The sequence below is a fragment of the Salmo salar genome, chromosome 12, assembly GCF_965601325.2.
Source record: "Salmo salar chromosome 12, fSalSal1, whole genome shotgun sequence".
Lineage (NCBI taxonomy): Eukaryota > Metazoa > Chordata > Actinopteri > Salmoniformes > Salmonidae > Salmo > Salmo salar.
Window position 1 is genome coordinate 93627832 of NC_138302.1, and position 23615 is coordinate 93651446.

General features: G+C 43.5%; 1 protein-coding gene across 1 annotated transcript; it reads right to left on the minus strand.

Moving 5' to 3' along the window:
• Positions 1 to 4069: 4069 nt before the first annotated feature.
• Positions 4070 to 23136, minus strand: LOC106566011 (SAM pointed domain-containing Ets transcription factor). The gene is made up of 6 exons (XM_014133778.3): positions 22717 to 23136; positions 9000 to 9465; positions 7088 to 7285; positions 5046 to 5093; positions 4702 to 4836; positions 4070 to 4504 (listed from the first exon to the last, which is right to left on the minus strand). The coding sequence occupies exons 2-6, from the start codon at positions 9451 to 9453 to the stop codon at positions 4326 to 4328; spliced, it is 1014 nt and encodes a 337-aa protein (XP_013989253.1). The 5' UTR covers positions 9454 to 9465; positions 22717 to 23136; the 3' UTR covers positions 4070 to 4325.
• Between the last annotated feature and the right edge of the window lie 479 nt (positions 23137 to 23615).

The following is a 23615-nucleotide window of genomic DNA, read 5'->3' on the forward strand; positions in this document are numbered from 1 at the left end:
TTCAGCTTTTATTTCTTTCATCACATTCCCAGTGGGTCAGAAGTTTACATACACTCAATTAGTATTTGGTAGCATTGCCAAAAAAATGTTTTACTTGGGTCAAACATTTTGGGTAGCCTTCCACAAGCTTCCCACAATAAGTTGGGTGAATTTTGGCCCATTCCTCCTGACAGAGCTGGTGTAACTGAGTCAGGTTTGTAGGCCTCCTTGCTCGCACACGCTTTTTCAACAACAAAGTCAAGTTCAGTTCAAGGTACCCGAAACGTTTGACCCAAGTTAAACCATTTTTAGGCAATGCTACCAAATACTAATTGAGTGTATGTAAACTTCTGACCCACTGGGAATGTGATGAAAAAAATAAAAGCTGAAATAAATTGTTCTCACTACTATTATTCTGACATTTCACATTCTTAAAATAAATTGGTGATCCTAACTGACCTAAGACAAGGAATTTTTACTAGGTTTAAATGTCAGGAATTGTGAAAAACTGAGTTTAAATGTATTTGGTTAAGGTGTATGTAAACTTCCGACTTCAACTGTAATATGGTAATTTACAGTGGTGTGGTATATTCTACTGTAGGTTTCCTACAGCATAGTGAACATCCAATGGCTTTGTGAGTTACACTGCAATGATAGATCAGACTTTACCAGCCAGTTACAGTGGCAAGAAAAAGTATGTGAGCCCTTTGGAATTACCTGGATTTCTGCATAAATTAGTCAGAAAATTTGATCTGATCTTCATCTTAGTCACAACAATAGACAAACACAGTGTGCTTAAACTAATAACACACACATTATTGTATTTTTCTTGTCTATATTGAATACATAATTTAAAAATGTCCAGTGTAGGTTGGAATAAGTATGTGAAGCCCTAGGCTAATGACTTTTCCAAAAGCTAATTGGAGTCAGGAGTCAGCTAACCTGGAGTCCAATCAATGAGACAAGATTGGAGATGTTGGTTAGAGCTGCTTTGCCCTATAAAAAACCCTCACAAAATTTGAGTTTGCTATTCACAAGAAGCATTGCCTGATGTGAACCATGCCTCGAACAAAAGATATCTCAGTAGACCTAAGATTAACCTCTCCAGCGTCTCATCCCGTCAGCGGGATCAAAATCCAGCGAAAAATCATATCGCCAATTAAAATTAAAAAAAATCATAATTTATAGATACACCTCTCCTGAATCGACCCACGTCGTCCGATTTCAAAAAGGTTTTACAGGAAAAGCAAATCATTAGATTATGTTAGATGAGTCCATCGTAAAAAGCAGCTTCATAGCCATTTTCCGACCAACCACTTGCATCACATATAACCAAAAAACAGCTAAATGCAGCACTAACCTTTTACAAACTTCATCAGATGACACTCCTAAGACATCATGTTACACAATGCATGCATTCTTTTGTTCAATAAAGGCCATATTTATATATAAAAACAGCATTTTACATCGGCGTCTGACGTTGACTAACGAATTTCCCCTCAAATGCGTCCCGGGAAACAATGCTACAATTCCCTAAATTACTATCCTATAACGATTTTTTAAATTTATATTGTCAATCTAACATTTATAGATGAATATCTCTTGAGAACACCTGTCATACCAGATTTTAAATTAACTTTACTGGGTAATCACACTTTGCGATAAAAGGAGATGCGATACTCAGAAAATGAGCCTGGAAAACTAGCGCCGCGCCATCTTGGCACAATCGCAAGTCACATCTGATCTTGTATAATATTGTCAATAATCGCCTACCTTTAGTTGTCTTCATCAGAAAGCATCCCAGGTCCACAACAGATGTATTTTCGGTCGAAAAAGTCCATACTTCACGTTCCATTAGCCTGCTGTTGGTAACGCGTCCTAGGGCTCTCTCCAAGCGCAGGGCTGAAGTTCCGGATAAAATGAGATTCTCCCGCCTGTAGGTTCGTTCAAACATGTCAAACGTTGTAAAACATTCATCTTCAGGGCCTGTAACACCAAGAGAGCCAATAAGATTCGAGGGGGATGATTTCATTGCCTTTAAAACCGTTTCCAAAGGTGGGGGTAGACATGGCCGCCGGAGTCATAATGGTGATGGCCCATCCACTGTGACCAATTTCCAATGACTCTCATTCACTGAGTTTCGACTGTATAAGGCTCAAACCACTGTGAAAAGACTGGCGACATCTAGTGGAAGCAATAGGAAGTGCTCACTGAACCATGGTTAACGGTGTGATTTATAGGGAAAGATGAGAAGTCGAGTCCACAATTCTGAATTCCACTTCCTGTTTCAATCGGTCTCGGGGTTTTGACTGCCATTTGAGTTCTGTTATACTCACAGACACCATTCAAACAGTTTTAGAAACTTTAGGGTGTTTTCTATCCATATATAATACGTATATGCATGCCCTAGCTTCTGAGTTTGATTAGTAGGCCGTTGAAAATGGGAACGATTTTTTATCAAAATGCGCTGTGGCGCCCCCTATCCTAGGGTATCCTCAAGAGGGAATTATTGACTTGCATTTAGCTGGAAAGGGTTACAAAAGTATCTCTAAAAGCCTTGATGTTCATCAGTCCACAGTAAGACAAATTGTCTATAAATGTATAAAGTTCAGCACTGTTGCTACTCTCACTAGGAGTGGCTGTCCTGCAAAGATGACTGCAAGAGCACAGTGCAGAATGCTCAATGCGGTTTTAAGAAGAATCCTAGAGTGTCAGCTAAAGACTTACAGAAATCTCTGGAACATGCTAACATCTCTGTTGACGAGTCTACGATACGTTAAATACTAAACAATAATGGTGTTCATGGGAAGACACCACAGAAGAAGCCACTTCTGGCCAAAAAAAAACATTGCTGCATGTCTGAAGTTCGCAAAAGAGCACCTGGATGTTCCACAGCGCTACTGGCAAAATATTCTGTGGACATATTAAACTAAAGTTGAGTTGTTTGGAAGGAACACACAACACTATGTGTGGAGAAAAAAAGGCACAGCACACCAACAACAAAGTCTCATCCCAACTGTAAAGTATGGTGGAGGGAGCATCATGGTTTGGGGCTGCGTTGCAGCCTCAGGGCCTGGACAGCCTGCTATCATCGACGGAAAAATGAATTCCCAAGTTTATCAAGACATTTTGCAGGAGACTGTAAGGCTATCTGTCCGCCAATTGAAGCTCAACAGAAGTTGGGTGATGCAACAGGACAATGACCCAAAACACAGAAGTAAATCAACAACAGAATGGCTTCAACAGAAGAAAATACGTCTTCTGGAGTGGCCCAGTCAGAGTTCTGACCTCATCCCAATTTAAAATGCTGTGGCATGACCTCGAGAATGGTTCACACCAGACATCTTAAGAATATTGCTGAACTGAAACAGTTTTGTAAAGAGGAATGGTCCAGAATTTCTCCTGACCGTTGTGCAGGTCTGATCCGCAACTACAGAAAATGTTTGGTTGAGTTTATTGCTGCCAAAGGAGGGTCAACCAGTTATTAAATGCAAGGGTTCACATACTTTTTACAATCTACACTGTGAATGTGTACATGTTGTGTTCAATAAAGACATGAAAACATATAATTGTTTGTGTGTTATTAGTTTAAGCAGGCTGTCTAATTGTATTACCAATTTATTCAGAAATCCAGGTAATTCCAAAGGGTTCACATACTTTTCCTTGCCACTGTAAGTTAATGGAGCGTGCATATAGGAGAGGGTCGGATGACTGTGGTAGCTGTATGAGTTTATTGTCATGGAGTTGTTGATGCACTCACATTCAGGTTCAGTGAACTGCTCTAGTTCTCTATTGTAAATGCCTTTCGGGAGAATTCCGAAGTGTGCCATGTGATTAAGAAAAAAAGAGGGAGCTGTTTGCCCCTCTGGATAACAGCCAGAACTGACGCTACTGAAGCAAAACTCCTAAATACATTCCCAGACGAAGAACGGGGACCAGATCTGATAAATTAACAAACAACAAACTGTTCTTCATTCTACAGTGTTGTTTTAAGATACCGATTATTGGTTAAATGACACAATAGGAAAACAAGGACAGGCAGATCATGCAAATTAAAAAGGCAGTTGAAATGGCAGGGAGGGGGGGGGGGGGGGGGGGGGGGGGGGGCAGTCCAGAGAAATATCACTTAAAAGTTTTGTCTCAAATTTCTTCTCTGCGTTAAAAAATAAAATCTTAATTTGCCAGCTTTGGCAGCTGACACTTCAGTACTGGCAAAGGGTATGTGTACTGACAGGGGTTGGCCAGTGCATGTGTTTTACCCCTTTTCAGCTTGGTTGTGTAATGTTCAAGACCAAGGTGTGATCGTGTGGCCCTTTCTTTGTAGGCCTTTGTCCTCCTCCTTCCCCTTATACTGGGTGGACAAACTGGTAGACCAGTCTCTGGGAGACGTCAGGCTTGCGGATGATGCCCTTCTTGTAATACTGCCGTATTGAGCGGCTCAGCTTGTCATAGTTCATCGCTGGACGGTTCTTCCTCCGTCCCCAGAGTCTCGCCACATGAGCAGAGTCCTCGATTTTGAAAATACCTGGCAGACAGCAGAGTGGGATTAGATATGGAATACATTGTCACTCCATTCCATTGTCATTTACTGTCTTTTTGATGAAATTAAAAAATTATAAGAAAAATTATAAGAGAGAAGAGGATGGATTATTGCAGAGTTGAAAATACTTCTGAACTTATCCCATCCCAGTTCTTGGCAGTCACACAGCCTGCCTGGCTCACCTTTCTCCTTGTTGAGCCAGCGGATGCAGCGTCCGTAGTTGTGGGGCTTGAGGAGCAGCTCTCTGAGGAACTGCCACAGGTGGATGGGCTGGCCTGAGCACGACGAGTCTGCCTCCAACCACAGCTCCTCTCCGCCTGCAAAGATGGGGGAGGGATGAGCACGCACACACACATATTTGCTAACAAGACTGCACTATACATGACCCTCTGCTCTTCTACCTAGGGGCTATGAACACAACTGTCGCTACTCCTTCCCAAGGGCCAACAACACTCTGGTGCTGGAGAAATGAGATTCATGTCACTTTCTGTCCTAACAAAGCTACTGGAGAAGAGGCTAAACCTACCTGTGATTTTGCTGTCTCCAACTGAACACCTCTCTTTCATCCAGGCAGCTGTGGGGAGAGAAAGAAGTGGATATAAAAAGAGAGAGATGAATTGTTGTATTGTTTCAACAGAATAATACAAGCTTCACTATAGAAAACAGTAGTACAGTATGTGCAGACTGCCTACGCTAGTCATACAGCTACAGTATTATAACACAGCTGAATGTCTATGACAGTCATACAGCTACAGTATTATAACACAGCTGAATGTCTATGACAGTCATACAGCTACAGTATTATAACACAGCTGAATGTCTACGCCAGTCATACAGCTACAGTATTATAACACAGCTGAATGTCTACGCCAGTCATACAGCTACACTGAGAAAAAATATAAACGCAACATGGAACAATGTCAAAGATTTTACTGAGTTACAGTTCATGTAAGGAAATAGGTCAATCAAAATGAATTCATTAGGCCCTATTCTATGGACTGGGAATACAGATATGCATCTGTTGGTCACAGATACCCTTTAAAATATAGGGGTGTGGATCAGAAAACCACACCATTTGCATTATGCAGTGCGACACATCTCCTTCGCATAGAGTTGATAAGGCTGTTGATTGTGGCCTGTGGAATGTTGTCCCACTCCTCCTCAATGGCTGTGTGAAGTGGCTGGATATTGGCGTAAATTAGAACACGCTGTCGTTCACGTCGATTCAGAGCATCCAAACGTGTTCAATGTGTGATATGTCTGGTTGGTATGCAGGCCGTGGAAGAACTGGAACATTTTCAGGTTCCAGGAATTGCGTACAGATCCTTGCGACATGGGGCTGTGCATTATCATGTTGAAACATGAGGTGATGGGGGTGGATGAAAGGCATGACAAATGGCCTCAGGATCTCGTAACAGAATCTCTGTGCATTCAAATTAGCATTGATACAATGGGAAGCCATATGCCAAACCATAACCCCACCACCACCATGGGGCACTCTATTCACAATATTGACAGCAAACTGCTCGCCCACACAACGCCATACACAATGTCTGCAATCTGCCTGGTACAGTTCAAAATGGGATTCATCTGTGAGGAGCACACTTCTCCAGCGTGCAAGCGGCCATCGAAGGTGAGCATTTTCCCATTGAAGTCGGTTGCAACGCCGAACTGCAGTCAGGTCAAGATCCTGACTGACGAGTACGCAGGTAAGCTTCCCTGAGATGGTTTCTGACAGTTTGTGCAGAAATGTTACGGTTGTGCAAACCCACAGTTTCATCAGCTGTCCGGGTGGCTGGTCTCAGACGATCCCACAGGTGAAGAAGCCGGATGTGGAGGTCCTGGGCTGGCATTGTAACATGTGGTCTGCAGTTGTGAGGTCGGTTGGAAATACTGCACTAATTCTCTAAAACAACATTGGAGGCGGCTTATGGTAGAGAAATTAACATTCCATTATCTGGCAGCAGCTCTGGTGGACATTCCTGCAGTCACCATGTCATTTGCACGCTCCCTCAAAACTTGAGACCACTGTTGCATTGTGTTGTTTGACAAAACTGCACATTTTAGTGTTCTATTTTCCCCAGCACAAGGTGCACCTGTGTAATGATCATGCTGTTGAATCAGCTTCTTGATATGCCACACCTGTCAGGTAGATGGGTTATCTTGGCAAAGGAGTAATGCTCACTAACATGGATGTAAACACATTTGTGCACAATGCTTTTTGTGCATATGGAACATTTCTGGTATAGTATATTTCAGCTCATGAAATATGGGACCAACACTTTACATGTTGCATTTGTATTTGTGTCCAGTGTTTCCAGTTATTTGTCTCATTTACATTTACATTTTAGTCATTTAGCAGACGCTCTTATCCAGAGCAACTTACAGTAGTGAATGCATACATTTCATACCTTTCTTTTTCTTTTTTTGTACTGGCCCCCCGTGGGAATCAAACCCACAACCCTGGCATTGCACACACCATGCTGGCGTTGCAAACACCATGCTCTACCAACTGAGCCACAGGGAAGCCTGTGTCTCCACACCAGTCATACAGTTATTATAACACACCTGACTTCCAGATGTCCAGGTGGGCATGCAGAGTGTCTCCACACTGAGGGACCCTCTGCCTGAAGTCCTCTTCACTCATGGCACACAGGTCTTTCCCAGTCAGCTCCTGGAAGGTCTTTCCAGCCTGAGGCAGTCTGTACAGATGCTCTGTCCACAGCAACCACTTCTGAACGTTCCCCGAGCTCCACTCCATGGGGTCTGGGGATAACAGATAAAAACAATAAAAATATAACTTTTTGGGGGGTTAGTCCCCTATACATCTATAGAAACTATTAACATTTTTCAATAACTGTCAACTTCATGTCTGTTGACCTTCAATAGGGAAGGATCTTTTCAGGGTAAAAAAAAACATGTGTGTGTGTGTGTGTGTGTGTGTGTGTGTGTGTGTGTGTGTGTGTGTGTGTGTGTGTGTGTGTGAGACCAAAGATCAAGTGACACTGTAGTATAGGGACCACACACACATCTAGTGTCTCCACTGTGTTCATGGTTGTTTTGGTAACCCTCTTTAACTACCCTGAATAGCTCCCTCCCTATATGTATCTATGTATGTGTATGTACGCAGACATATACAGACACAAATGCTGTCAGTCAGAGGCCTATCACTGTCTTCATCTCAAGCTGTTTATTTGACTAGTATTTGCTCTGTGAGGTTCACTCTGGGTAAACTCTAATCACAGGCATGAGCTGGGGAGAATGGTGGTTTGCATAAGGTACGGTACTGTTCTGTTGTGTACTCTACAATCATTTTCATCAGTTGAACGCACCATGACACCACATTTTTGATACAACAGCAGCAGCAGGATGAGGGGCTCTGAGATGTCAGGGTGTGACTGACTGAAGACATCTTACAGTACACATGCAGTACTGTATTCCTTCAACCTGCTGTTTGCTTTGCCAGTTGAACAGACCTCACCCAAGTACTGTGTACACGGCTGTTGGCAGGCGAGCAACAACGTCATTCCCATAAAGTCATGTTGGGTATTTGTTAAACGCATGCAAAGGTTGGGATTATACAGATCCTGGAGCAGACAAACATGACTTGCGTCAGAGAGATATTCTTCATCGAGCTGTCATCCAGCCATTATCATCTAGCAGCAGGAGTATCTTTTGTCTCAGGGAGACGTGTCTGCTCTCAATCAATATATCAATACCTCTGTCAATACCTGGACAGTAATGCATGAATACGCTAGAATGATCGGCCATGGTGTTCTTAATGCTATTAGATAATAAGCAGAATCTACTGCACACCCACAGCTGATTAGTGAAGGTGCTGGAGGCAAAAGGCAAAACTGGAGAAACCGGAAAAAGTACACTTCCAGTCAGATGCACATTCTATGCTATTTTGTTTGTTTTTCCGCATTGTTTGTAACTTATTTTGTACATAATGTTGCTGCTACTGTCTCTTATGCCTCGTTATTGTTATTTTCTTGTGTTACTTTTCATTTAATTAAATTTTTTACTTTAGTTTATTTTGTAAATATTTTTTTAACTCTATTTCTTGAACTGCATTGTTCGTTAAGGGCTTGTAAGTAAGCATTTCACGGTAAGGTCTACACCTGTTGTGTTTGGCGCATGTGACAAATACAATTTGATTTGATTTTTCATTTGATTTCTTTAATTATGGCTGAGCTTTCAGTCAGTCGACCTTCTTTTAATGCTCTTGAAAAGGAGACAGGATCATGCAGCGATGGCAGCCATAGAATAACAATTAGGAGAAAGTGCATGGACTATGGTTTGTACCCCACATCAGATATGAAATGCACAGAATGCTGATGTAACAACCATCAGTTAATTGTACATTGGACATGGAATGAGGATCCACCACAGAACATAGCTTCAAACAGAAATATCTATAAACTCTAATAATAATTATAGAATGAGAGTGGCAGCTTACTACAGTACCAGTACCTACCTGGGGTGATGTTGAGCAGCTTGCAGGCCGTCTCGATGTCCTTCAGAACCTCTCCGACCACCATGCTCTGGACCTGCTCCAGGGAGCGCTCCTCCTCCTGGCCCTCTAGCCCCGGGGAGAGCCCCAGGGCCTGGCTGTCGATGACGGGGCACTGCTCAGGCTCCTCTCCGTGCGCCGTCCTGGGTACAGGGACAGGCACGGCGCAGGCCAAACCCGGGGAGGCCTCGGACACCTTCACCAGCCAGGCGGAGTCCTCGGTAAAGAGCATATCGAAGCAGGACAGGTAGAGGCCCGGAAAGCCGCGATGCTCCAGAGCCTCCATGCAGGGCTTGATGTCCTCCATCTCCCAGGCAGCCCCGGCCCTGTGTCCCATGTTGCTCTCGGGCAGACCTAGGCGGGGCGGAAACAATGGGCTGCTGCCCTCTGATGATAGACTCTCCCCCGGACTCGACATAGCTGCTGCCTCCTGGAATGGACATGTGGTTTACAATAGTCATGAAGATTTACAGGTCAAAGGTCAAAGTAGTACATCAGTATTTTCTATTTTATATGTTTATATACTGTAGGTGTGGAGATACAGTGCATTGGCCTCATTCATAAAGTTTGGATGATGAAATAATGAAAAACAACGGTTTGTCATCAAATGGTGTTTGATCTTGTAACACCATTTCAGCTGACTGCTATGCGGATAATTCTCTGACACTTTCACATAGCATACTTGTTGACCCAAAGTAAGCAAGTGTTTCTTTATTTAAGTGGGAATGAGCAATAGCACGCACTAGCTCTCTTATTTCATATTCAAATCAGTTCAATGTCGGACAGGAAAACGTAAAAGACTCTTTCACTGAAAACTCTGTAAAGAAGATGTTGCCAGTGACCTAAACGAGCTTCCTGATAGCCAAATTGTAATAACGTTTTGGAATTATTTAAATGATTGAAATTCCAAAACAAAGTATTATGAACATATCATTTTATGTAGTAGGTGTTATTCCTGCAGTAAATCAAAATCACAGTACCTTCGAGAAACTATCCGTGCCCAAAGCTCCGGCTGCTAAACATGCATCAGTTTCAAAACTGTAAGAAAGTCCATCAGAGGGATTGTGGGTGTGAGTCCTCCAGGGGATTGTGGGTGTTAGCCCTCAAGGGGATTGTGGGTGTGATTCCTCAAGGGGATTGTGTGTGTGAGTCCTCCAGGGGATTGTGGGTGTGAGTCCTCCAGGGGATTGTGGGTGTGAGTCCTCCAGGGGATTGTTGGTGTGAGTCCTCCAGGGGATTTTAGGTGTGAGTCCTCCAGGGGATTTTAGGTGTGAGTCCTCCAGGGGATTTTAGGTGTGAGTCCTCCAGGGGATTTTAGGTGTGAGTCCTCCAGGGGATTTTAGGTGTGAGTCCTCCAGGGGATTGTAGGTGTGAGTCCTCCAGGGGATTGTGGGTGTGAGTCCTCCAGATGGACTGCGGTGCCGGGTGTGACTCCTCCAGAGCACACAGACCAGAGCAGAAACTGAGGTGAGAGTGTTTTCTGGGGCTCTTTAAGTGTGTCTGGAGCCAAGTGAAGAAATGACTAGGTGAAATGACCCTGAAGATATTCACTGCACAGTGCACAGCACCAGCAGGACAGGCATGGGGCAAAACGGATTTGACTGAGTCTCTTACTTGTGGGTCATTGGCCTAGAATGGGTTGTGACTTGGGGGTAGGTGACTTGTATTGAGGCCTAAAGCAGTATGACTGCCTGCCTTTGCCTTTCAAGGTGCCATTTCCGCAGTCCTTAGACTCCACTGTCAGCTGGAGTTTTTAATCAAATGAAAGAAGGATAATGTGGAGGAGAAGACAACTCAAATATGGCATGACAATGGGCTGGTGTTGTTGTCTGCTCAGGAAAAGTTTCAGAAGAATTTGGAGGAATTTGTATTTCTTGTGTCAATTCACTCTATTTACGTACATGTTGGTTTCAGTAGTTTGCCCTGCCTCATGTAAAATGTCCCAGAGGTATTTCTCAACACATGACCTGTACAAGAAAAACGCCCCCTTGCCTTTAGAACATTTTCTTCACAGGTGCATTTCTACTGGCATTAAAGTTCCATCCTAAGTCAACATCAGAGGATGCCAGTGTAATCACAGGATGACCTCACTTATGGTTAAGTGTACCTGGCTACCTGCTGCCACAGGTGGTAGAAGGGAAGGAGCATAGGTGTCATACAGACAGGGTTATCAGTAGTTGTGCTATGTTAAAAGATGCCTGCTCTCACATAGCACATGTTCAAAGAGTGGCATGCTTTGTTTGTCCAAAGAGACTGTTAGCCACTGTATTAATAAAACAGCTATAACACTACCGTGCCACACCCAGCAACAGCCCCCAAAGCCATCAATAAGGAAGATATATTTACGTTGATCCATTTTTACACTTGTTATATTGTTGTTTATCAAAGAAACTGTTGTCATAGAATATTCCCTGGGGTGGGAAAAAGGCTTATTTAGCATTACCCAAATGATCCTTGCAGGAATACACTTGACAGACCTACAACAGCCCTCTATCAGTCCCAGAGCTGTAATCACCCTAAAGGAAATGAAGTTATCCTCACCAAAATAGTTCTACTCTCTCTTCTCTCTCTCTCTATTTCTCTATTCTCTGTGTCTCCAACCCCCAGTCTACCCCCTCCCCCATTCCTCCTTTTATCTCCCAAATGTCCTGCTAAGGGTCTAGGGATAACCCACTGTGTGTTCCCTTCATCAGGAGTCAGATTAAAAAGCGCCAGTGTCCCGGCTAGCCTGCTGTGTGTCCACTCTCCTCTGTAACAGCTTGCGCTAAGCCCATTAGCTCGGCAAATGTAGCCATATTAGCTTTTACCAAAAGGAGAGGGGACGGGAGAAAGAGGCGCAAACATGCTCCCCAGGGGAAGGATTAAGGGCCTGCCTGATCTCTAAATGAGTTTGGTCAAGACGGTGATATTCATTTCAGGAGAATTAGGCTCTGCTCCATTTGCTGGTCAGGTCAGACACACAGTCAGAGGGACTATAGATATGAAGGCAGCCATCCTCCCTGGTAACCATCCAGGGCAGGCTTTAGACACACAGTCAGAGGGACTATAGCCGCGAAGGCAGCCATCCTCCCTGGTAACCATCCAGGGCAGGCCTTAGACACACAGTGAGAGGGACTATAGCCGTGAAGGCAGCCATCCTCCCTGGTAACCATCCAGGGCAGACCTTAGACACACAGTCAGAGGGACTATAGATATGAAGGCAGCCATCCTCCCTGGTAACCATCCAGGGCAGACCTTAGACACACAGTCAGAGGGACTATAGATATGAAGGCAGCCATCCTCCCTGGTAACCATCCAGGGCAGGCCTTAGACACACAGTCAGAGGGACTATAGCCGCGAAGGCAGCCATCCTCCCTGGTAACCATCCAGGGCAGGCCTTAGACACACAGTCAGAGGGACTATAGCCGCGAAGGCAGCCATCCTCCCTGGTAACCATCCAGGGCAGGCTTTAGACACACAGTCAGAGGGACTATAGCCGTGAAGGCAGCCATCCTCCCTGGTAACCATCCAGGGCAGGCCTTAGACACACAGTCAGAGGGACTATAGCCGTGAAGGCAGCCATCCTCCCTGGTAACCATCCAGGGCAGACCTTAGACACACAGTCAGAGGGACTATAGCCGTGAAGGCAGCCATCCTCCCTGGTAACCATCCAGGGCAGACCTTAGACACACAGTCAGAGGGACTATAGCCGCGAAGGCAGCCATCCTCCCTGGTAACCATCCAGGGCAGGCCTTAGACACACAGTCAGAGGGACTATAGCCGTGAAGGCAGCCATCCTCCCTGGTAACCATCCAGGGCAGACCTTAGACACACAGTCAGAGGGACTATAGCCGCGAAGGCAGCCATCCTCCCTGGTAACCATCCAGGGCAGACCTTAGACACACAGTGAGAGGGACTATAGCCGTGAAGGCAGCCATCCTCCCTGGTAACCATCCAGGGCAGACCTTAGACACACAGTCAGAGGGACTATAGCCGTGAAGGCAGCCATCCTCCCTGGTAACCATCCAGGGCAGACCTTAGACACACAGTCAGAGGGACTATAGATATGAAGGCAGCCATCCTCCCTGGTAACCATCCAGGGCAGGCCTTAGACACACAGTGAGAGGGACTATAGCCGTGAAGGCAGCCATCCTCCCTGGTAACCATCCAGGGCAGACCTTAGACACACAGTCAGAGGGACTATAGCCGCGAAGGCAGCCATCCTCCCTGGTAACCATCCAGGGCAGACCTTAGACACACAGTGAGAGGGACTATAGCCGTGAAGGCAGCCATCCTCCCTGGTAACCATCCAGGGCAGACCTTAGACACACAGTCAGAGGGACTATAGCCGTGAAGGCAGCCATCCTCCCTGGTAACCATCCAGGGCAGACCTTAGACACACAGTGAGAGGGACTATAGCCGTGAAGGCAGCCATCCTCCCTGGTAACCATCCAGGGCAGGCCTTAGACACACAGTCAGAGGGACTATAGCCGTGAAGGCAGCCATCCTCCCTGGTAACCATCCAGGGCAGACCTTAGACACACAGTGAGAGGGACTATAGCCGTGAAGGCAGCCATCCTCCCTGGTAACTAAATTCATTCCTCTTTCTTTGCTTTCTTGGCTTACTCTGCATCTCAGCTTGATGTTCAGCTAGAGTCTCTGTGGTTCCTAACCAGCTTTACTATGACAGGTCCTCTATGGAGACATGTAGTATGTAGGATGGGTGGTCAGGTTAAGTATCAGTTATTATGTTGAGTCCTATCCCTATGAGAAGCTCATTAAGGCAAAACTTTCTTTAATATAAATAATGTGTTTAACATTAAGTATTGTATATCTAAAGGTTTTTCCATTTCAATATTAGGATGCTAGTGACTAGTGACTTTCTGAGGAACAGTCGAATACCCTGACTGCTTGGTCTTTTACAAGACTGTTGTATCTGGTTTAAAATGACTCTTTGAGACAAAAGTTGGCATAAGTACTAGAGATAGGGAAATGCAACAGTCACCACATTTCCCTTGTTAAGTTCTCTCCCTGTGCTCCTCCAAAGAGCTCCCTTGTTTGATTTTGGGGTTAAATAAGTATATATAGTCAGGCATGTTTGCTGTGTGTGTAAATGTGTACGGTTTAAAGAGAGATCTGGAGCCTCAGGGATTCGTTGTCATTGTTTCTCATGGGAAACTTGGAACCGACGAATGAAAGAACAGTTCCGAGACGAAAGAAAAGAAAAGATAATGATTGCGCTCTACGGCAGGCTCCTTCCGCAACAAGAGAATGCTGGGAAGCTACATATACCCAGCAAAGTCTGCTGTTCCCAGGAAATAGTCTTTGCTGAGAGAAATATAACCTAATACAGCCATTTGACTCTCCTTACACCCTGTCATAATGTTTTTATTTAACCTTTATTTAACCAGGAACTCCAATTGAGGTCAGAGGAAATCTTTAACACGCTGATAACCAGGTGTTTTATATGAGGTCTGTTCAAAAAGTAAAGACCAAAGAAGCTTGTGTCAATAATGAAGAGATATTGAAAACACATTTAAAAAATTACGATATGTGTGCAGATAAAAATACAATGATCGGGACTCATTTTATGTATTCGTGGTGAGAGTTCACAATAGATCAATGTGTCATTATTTAGATCAGTCATTCAGTAACAATTGAAATCTTTATAACAATGACACAAACATGTTCTGTCCCCTAGCTCTCTTCCCAACTGAGGGCATACACCTCACACTATTAAACTTCAAACGGTGAAGTCCTGGAATTAGTCAAATATCTGTATACCTCTGGCCCTTCTTTGGACACTGTGTTAACCAACCTCCAGACGGGCTTCAATGCCATACAACTCTCCTTCCGTGGTCTCCAACTGCTCTTAAATGCAAGTAAAACTAAATGCATGCTATTCAACTGATCGCTGCCCGCACCTGCCCGCCCGTCCAGCATCACTACTCTGAACGGTTCTGACTTAGAATATGTGGACAACTACAAATACCTAGGTGTCTGGTTAGACTGTAAACTCTCCTTCCAGACTCACATTAAGCATCTCCAATCCAAAATTAAATCTAGAAATCGGCTTCCTATTTCACAACAAAGCATCCTTCACTCATGCTGCCAAACATACCCTCGTAAAACTGACCATCCTACCGATCCTCGACTTTGGCGATGTCATTTACAACATAGCCTCCAACACTCTACTCAACAAATTGGATGCAGTCTATCACAATGCCATGCGTTTTGTCACCAATGCCCCATATACTACCCACCACTGCGACCTGTACGCTCTCGTTGGCTGGCCCTCCCTTCATACTCGCCGCCAAACCCACTGGCTCCAGGTCATCTACAAGTCTCTGCTAGGTAAAGCTCCGCCTTATCTCAGCTCACTGGTCACCATAGCAGCACCCACCCGTAGAACGCGCTCCAGCAGGTATATCTCACTGGTCACCCCCAAAGCCAATTCTTCTTTTGGCCGCCTTTCCTTCCAGTTCTCTGCTGCCAATGACTGGAACGAACTACAAAAATCACTAAAGCTGGAGACTCATATCTCCCTCACTAGCTTTAAGCACCAGCTGTCAGAGCAGCTCACAGATCACTGCACCTGTACATAGCCCATCTGTTTATAGCCCATCCAACTACCTCATCCCCATACTGTATTTATTTATTTATTTATCTTGCTCCTTTGCACCCCAGTATCTCTACTTGCACATTCATCCTCTGCACATCAACCATTTCAGTGTTTAATTGCTATTTTGTAATTACTTCGCCACCATGGCCTACTTATTGCCTATACCTCCTTTATCCTACCTCCTTTATCCTACCTCATTTGCAAATCAAATCAAATCAAAGTTAATTTGTCACTTGCACCGAATAGACCTTACAGTGAAATGCATACTTACTGGCTCTAGCCAATAGTGCAAAAAATGTATTAGGTGAACAATAGGTAGGTTAAGAAATAAAACAACAGTAAAAAGACATGCTATATACAGTAGCGAGGCTATAGAAGTAGCGAGGCTACATACAGACACCGGTTAGTCAGGCTGATTGAGGTAGTATGTACATGTAGATATGGTTAAAGTGACTATGCATATTTGATGAACAGAGAGTAGCAGTAGCGTAAAAGAGGGGTTGGCGGGTGGTGGGTGGTACACAATGCAGATAGCCTGGTTAGCCACTGTGTGGGAGCACTGGTTGGTCGGCCCAATTGAGGTAGTATGTACATGAATGGGGGGGGGGGGGGGGCACACAATGCAAATAGTCCGGGTAGCCATTTGATTACCTGCACACACTGTATATAGACTTTTTCTACTGTATTATTGATTGTATGTTTGTTTATTCCATGTGTAACTCTGTGTTGTAGTATGTGTCGAACTGCTTTGCTTTATCTTGGCCAGGCCGCAGTTGTAAATAAGAACTTGTTCTCAACTAGCCTACCTGGTTAAATAAGGGTGACTTTTTTTTTTTAAGTATAAAATTATAATTAGTCTAGACATTTCTTTTGTGGACATAAATATTTTGGGGATGACCAATAACACAGAAACAAACTGTAATTGCAGAAAACAGTAAAAGCTGAAAACGTCATAACTTCTTGACTCACTGTCTAATTAATATTAATCAACCATGATGACTGTATCACCCAGGAGCATTCACATATACTGTATATTTGCATGTCCCTGGGACACATGTCTGGACATATTTCCTATTGACTACTTTCCAAGCAAGTCTCTTGAGTTATTCCCCTCTTTCTTTATGGATACTTGGAAAGACCCCAGAAAGGTAAGCAAGAATCAAGAAGCATTTCATCACCATGTAAAGTACCTCTAATATATTAATTGTGACATATCCCTACTGCAGGTGACTGCATGTTATGAAGCACAGTATGCCCTTAACCTTTCCAGGGTAACAATGCCCCCTGGTATAAATCAATCAATGAACAATAGTGGTTGAATCTACATGACTGGATTTGAATGAGGGATGTTGGTTTTTATTTCCTTGCTTAGAAGGGATTGGTATGAATTAGAGTGAATGGTTTATTTCTGTGTCACGCTATTTTGCTATTCTTGTGACAGGACCATTTCCACCTGCAATGGCATCAGGCCAGGATCTTCAGAGAGGGTTGGCTACAGTTACCTTGTTTTATATTTTTAAAATATTTGATTGCTGATTTATTACCCTGAATTTGATGTTTTTAGTGTGGAGAGCTATTGAGCCCCTGCACCCTTTATCTTTTCTATCTCTGAAAAGAATGTGGGCGAAATGCACTTTGTTATTTATTTTGAGACATATTCATGTGCTATGGTGTTACGGGTTGGGTAGCAGCCAAACCAAAACAGCTACTTTTCTGTACAACCTAAATCCATCAGGTGCCTGTACTTTTCTGGACTAATTTGTATTACTGTTGGGATCCTTCAGTATCTCTTATTTGAAATATAATTTGCATATTATGGCAGATAAATCCAAAATACACAGATGGATGCAATAGCACAGATTCTGAAGTATCTTAATGTTGAATAAAATGCAATAAACTAAAATACCACAATTGTGTGGTATGACTCAGGAAATTTGAATATTTACATATTTTTCAGCATAAGAGCTACAAACTGTATGTGTTTGACAGTGTTGGGTCATAGTGAGCTTCATTTAGTTAAACTAGTCATTTAACTACATTTTGCTGTAGCTTGGTGGTAGTTTAACTAAATTCAAATCTTGGTAGTGTTTGTCAGTACTTGATACGTTTTTTACCTCGTAGCGGTGCAGCTAACTACTGGAACCACACACTACTTTAAAAAAATCAAATGTGGGTCAAGTAATAATAATTGCCTTTATTTTTTGGCATCAGACCTGCCTAATTCTCACTTGAAACATTGTTTTTGTGTTTAATACACTAAATTACACTTTCTGTTAACATATGACCCAAAGTGATCTCTTCTTGCAATTTGTAGTCTATGACATTTCAGATTTACATATAATAAGTATTTTGGATGTAGTGACCTACAAAAATACAAACGCAACATGCAATAATTTCAAATATTTTATTGAGTTACAGTTCATATGAAGAAATCAGTCAGTTGAAATAAATTAATTAGGCCCCAGATATGCATCTGTTGGTCACAGATAGCAATTTTTTTTAAAAGGTAGGGACATGGAATTGAAAACCAGTCAGTATCTGGTGTGACCACCATTTGCTTCATGCAGCGCGACACATCTCCTTCTCATATAGTTGATCAGGCTGTTGATTGTAGCCTGTGGAATGTTGTCCCACTCCTCTTCAATGGCTGCGCAAAGATGCTGGATATTGGCGGGAACTGAAACACACTGTCGTACACGTCAATCCAAAGGATCCCAAACGTGGCCAATGGGTGACATGTCTGGTGAGTATGCAGGCCATGGAAGAACTGGCCCATTTTCAGCTTCCAGGAATTGTGTACAAATCCTTGCAACATGTGGCCATGCATTATCATGCTGAAACATGAGGTGATGGTGGCGGATGAATGGCACGACAATGGGCCTCAGGATCTCGTCACGGCATCTCTGTTCATTCAAATGGCCATCGATAAAATGCAATTGTGTTCGTTGTCCATAGCTTATGCCTGCCCATACCATAAGTCTCCAGCATGCCAGTGGCCATCGAAGGTGAGCATTTGCCCACTGGAACTGCAGTCAGGTCAAGACCCTGGTGAGGATGACAAGCACGCAGATCAGCTTCCCTGAGGCGATTTTTGCAAACCCACCGTTCCATCAGCTGTCCGGGTGGCTGGTCTCAGACAATCCCGCAGGTGAAGAAGCCGGATGTGGAGGTCTTGGACTGGTGTGGTTACATGTGGTCTGCGGTTGTGAGGTCGGTTGGGCATACTGCCAAATTCTCTAAAACAACGTTGGAGGCGGATTATGGTAGAGAAATTAACATTCAATTATCTGGCAACAGCTCTGGTGGACATTCCTGCAGTTAGCATGACAATTGCACTTTCCCTCAAAACTTGAGACATCTGTGGCATTGTGTTGTGTGACAAAACTGCACATTTTAGAGTGGCCTTTTATTGTCCCCAGCACAAAGTGCACCTGTGTAATGATCACGGTGTTTAAACAGCTTCTTGATAAGGCACACCTGTCAGGTGGATGGATTATCTTGGCAAAGGAGAAATGCTCACTAACAGGGATGTAAACGCATTTCTTCACAACATTTTTGAGAAATATGCTTTCTGTGCATTCAGTATGGAACATTTCTGGGATCTTTTATTTCAGCCCATGAAACATGGGACCGACACTTCACATGTTGAGTTTATATTTTTGGTCAGTTTTCTTTTTCAAAGTAACTTTAGTCAACTATATTTTTCTTAGGGGTAGTTTTAGTGTAGCTTAACGTCTTCCAGTGTGAAGTAATTGGTAGCATGGCAAACTATATTTTCAGAGTAGCTTCCCTAATGGTGCTTGATCTCTTTTCGTAAAACATAACCCCATAGACCTTTACCCCATAAGACACAGTGCCTTCATAAAGTGTTCATACCCCTTGACTTATTCCACATTTTGTTGTGCTACAGCCTGACTTCAAAATAAATTCTACACACAATACCCCATAATTACAAAGTGAAAACATGATTTAAGATGATTTTTTTCAATCCTTTTTAGAAGCACCTTTCTGGGTAAGTGTATAAAAGCTTTCAACGGCTGAAATTTGCCCATTATTCTTCTCAAAATTCTTAAAGCTCTGTCAAATTGGTTGTTGATCATTGCTAGACAACCATTTTCAGGTCTTGCCATAGATTTTTAAGTAGATTTAAGTCAAACCTGGCCACTCAGGAACATTCAATGTCGTTTTGGTAAGCAACTCCAGTGTTTTTGGCCTTGTGTTTTAGGTTATTGTCCTGCTGAAAGGTGAATTCATCTCCCAGTGTCTGTTGGAAAGCAGACTGAACCAAGAATTCAAGATTTTGCTTGTGCTCGAAAATGCTTGAAAATATGGATAGTGGTACTCAGTAATGTGTTGCATTGGATTTGGCCCAAACATAACACTTTGTATTCAGGACAAAATGTTAATTGCTTCGCAACATTTTTTGCAGTATTACAGAATAGTTGTTATTCTGTACAGGTTTCCTTCTTTTCACTCTGTCAATTAGGTTAGTATTGTGGAGTAACTAAAATGTTATTAATCCATCCTCAGTTTTTTCTTATCACAGCCATTAAACTCTGTAACTGCTTTGGCCTCATGGTGAAATCCCTGAGCAGTTTCCTTCCTTAAGTTTTGAAAGGCTGGTCATGGCTCACAACAACACCATCATCCCAGAAACCCTAGACCCACTCCAATTTGCATATTGCCTCAACAGATCCACAGATGACGCAATCTCTATTGCACTCAACACTGCCCTTTCCTACCTGGGCAAAAGAAACACCTACGTGAGAATGCTGTTCATTGACTACAGCTCAGTTTTCAACCCCAAAGTGGCCTCAAAGCTCATCACTAAGCTAAGGACCCTGGAACTAAACACCTCCCTCTGCAACTGGATCCTGGACTTCCTGACGGGCCGCCCCCAGGTGGTAAAGGTAGACAACACATCTGCTACGCTGATCCTCAACACGGGGGCCCCTTTGGGGTGCGTGCTTAGTCCCCTCCTGTACTCCCTGTTCACTCATGACTGCGTGGTCAAGCACGACTCCAACACCATCATTAAGTTTGCCTACGACATAACGGTGGTAGGCCTGATCACCAATAACAGCGGGACAGCCTATAGGTCAGACACCTTGAAGTGTGGTGCCAGGACAACAACCTCTCTCTCAACGTGATCAAGATAAAGGAGATGATCATGCACTACAGGAAAAGGAGGGCCGAGCATGGCCCCATTCTCATCGACGGGGCTGTAGTGGAGCAGATTGAGAGCTTCAAGTTCCTTGGTGTCCACATCACCAACAAACTATCATGGTGTAAACACACCAAGAAAGTTGTGAAGAGGGCACAACAACGCCGATTCCCCCTCAGGAGACTGAAAAGATTTGGCATGGTTTGTCATATCCTCAAAAAGTTCTACAGCTTCACCATCAAGAGCATCCTGACTGGTTGCATCACTGCCTGGTATGGCAACTGCTCGGCATCCGACTGTAAGGCGCTACAGAGTGTAGTTTGTACGGCCCAGTACATCACTGGGGCCAAGCTTCCTGCCATCCAGGACCTCTTTACTAGGCGGTGTCAGAGTAAGGCCCTAAAAATTGCCAAAGACTCCAGCCACCCTAGTCATAGACTGTTCTCTCTGCTACTGCACGGCAAGTGGTACCGGAGCACCAAGTCTAGGTCCAAAAGGCTTCTAAACAGCTTCTACCCCCAAGCCATAAGATTGCTGAAAAGCTAATCAAATGGCTACCCGGACTATTTGCATTTTTTTTACGCTGCTACTGACTGTTTATTATCTATGCATAGTCACTTTACCCTTACCTACATGTACATATTACCTCGACTAACCTGTACCCCCACACATTGACTCGGTACCGGTACTCCCTGTACATAACCTCATTATTATTTTATTGTTGCTCTTTTATTTACTTTAGTAAATATTTTTCTTCACATTTAGTTTTCTTAAAACTGCATTGTTGGTTAAGGGCTTATAAGTGAGCATTTCACGGTAAGGTCTACACCTGTTGTATTCGGCGCATGTGACAAAGAAAATTTGAAGTGTGCCTGTATCTTTGTAGTGACTGGGTGTATTGATACACCATCAAAAGTGCAATTAATAACTTCACCATGCTCAAAGGGATATTTAACGTCTGCTTTTTTAAAAATGTTATCCAATATGTGCCGGAAATGGAAAACCTCCCTGGTCTTTGTGGTTGAATCTGTGTTTGAAATTCACTTACAGTGTTACACTCGTCGTAAAGATTGGACCAAGGTGCAGCGTGGTAGGCAAACATCTTACTTTTAATAAAAATGAACACCGACAAAACAACAAAATACAAAACGAACAAAAAGTTCTGCAGGCTACACAGCAACTAACAAAAACAAGATCCCACAAACTAGGGTGGGAAAAAGGCTGCCTAAGTATGATCCCCAATCAGAGACAACAATAGACAGCTGCCTCTAATTGGGGAACCATACCCGGCAAACAAAGAAATAGAAAACTAGAATGCCCCCCCAAATCACACCCTGACCTAACCAAATAGAGAAATAAAAAGGCTCTCTAAGGTCAGGGCGTGACATACAGATAATTGTATGTGTGGGGTACAGAGATGAGGTAGTCATTCAAAATCATGTTAAACACTACTATTTCACACAGAGTGAGTCCATGTATCTTATTATGTGACTTGTTCAGAAAATGTTTACTACTGAACTTATTTAGGCTTGCCATAACAAATGGGTTGAAGACTTATTGACTCATGACATTTCAGCTTTTCATATCTATTTTTTTACATAATTCCTCTTTGACATTATGGTGGTATTGTATTTAGACCAGTGACAAAATAAAACTATTTTTTAAATCCATTTTAAATTCAGGTTGTAACACAACAAATGTGGAAAAAAGTAAAGGAGTGTGAGTACTTTCTGAAGGCACTGTAACTGCAAAGTAATTTTCTTTCTGAAAACATACAATAAGACCAACACAGAGTGAACAGCACCTGATAAATCAGCCATAAGAACACACCCTGGAGCCAGTTCTGTTTCTTTTTTTTCTTTCTTACACACAGACCCCACAGAAAGTGAATGCTGACTACCTGTCCAACTCCTTACCTGGGCCAAGGTGTGCTGGTCTCTGGGTGGTCTCTGGCAAGGATGAGACTATTGCTGAGTGTAGACAGGACAGGACAGCAACAGATGTAACGTAGACTAGTGGTGATGATGACGTCTGGTCCAGTTAGCCCAGACTCCTCTTCTGTTAGCCTGCAGGTGTCTGGTGTTTTCTGATGGGCCAGGAGATGCACCAGGTAGGAAGGCAAGCAGGTACCAGGTAGGACAGGCAGGCAGGCCTCTATGTCACCCAGAAGACTGATGAAGAATCATCTGCATTGGGACCTGAGGGCTGAGGCTGTCTCCTAGACTCTACTAGGTCACTCAAAAGATTTGAAAGGTGCAGCCTAAAAGCACACCAAGGCTAACTTACGCTATTGGTGACACTATACCTGCTGTGGGTGTGACAGAGGGAGAGCAAGAGCGTGTGAAGGAATTTCAGTTCCATTGGCTGCAGGTCATATTTATACTAGGGCAGCCTTGTTTACCTATGCACACAGTGTGTGTGTGTGTGTGTGTGTGTGTGTGTGTGTGTGTGTGTGTGTGTGTGTGTGTGTGTGTGTGTGTGTGTGTGTGTGTGTGTGTGTGTGTGAGCTGACCCCTGTCTGAGGGCCTTGTTGCCACCCCAGCCCACTCCTCCTAAAATAATGCCTAAGCCCCTTCAGAACACAGTCATTTCTCTACTTTGTTAGTACAACAGCGTCTGATCTTAGTTCAAAGTAAATGGGGGTCTGAGTGTCCATGACAACTTCTCATTTAATCTGGCAGATTCTGTAAAGGTAAACTGAAAAATCATTGGGAAATAGACAGTAGGTTGCTTTGTAAATTGTACTTGAAAAGACAGTTATTTTGACATTTAAAAAATCTAGTTGTCTTCTTTACTTGAATGTAGTTAGGCAGCA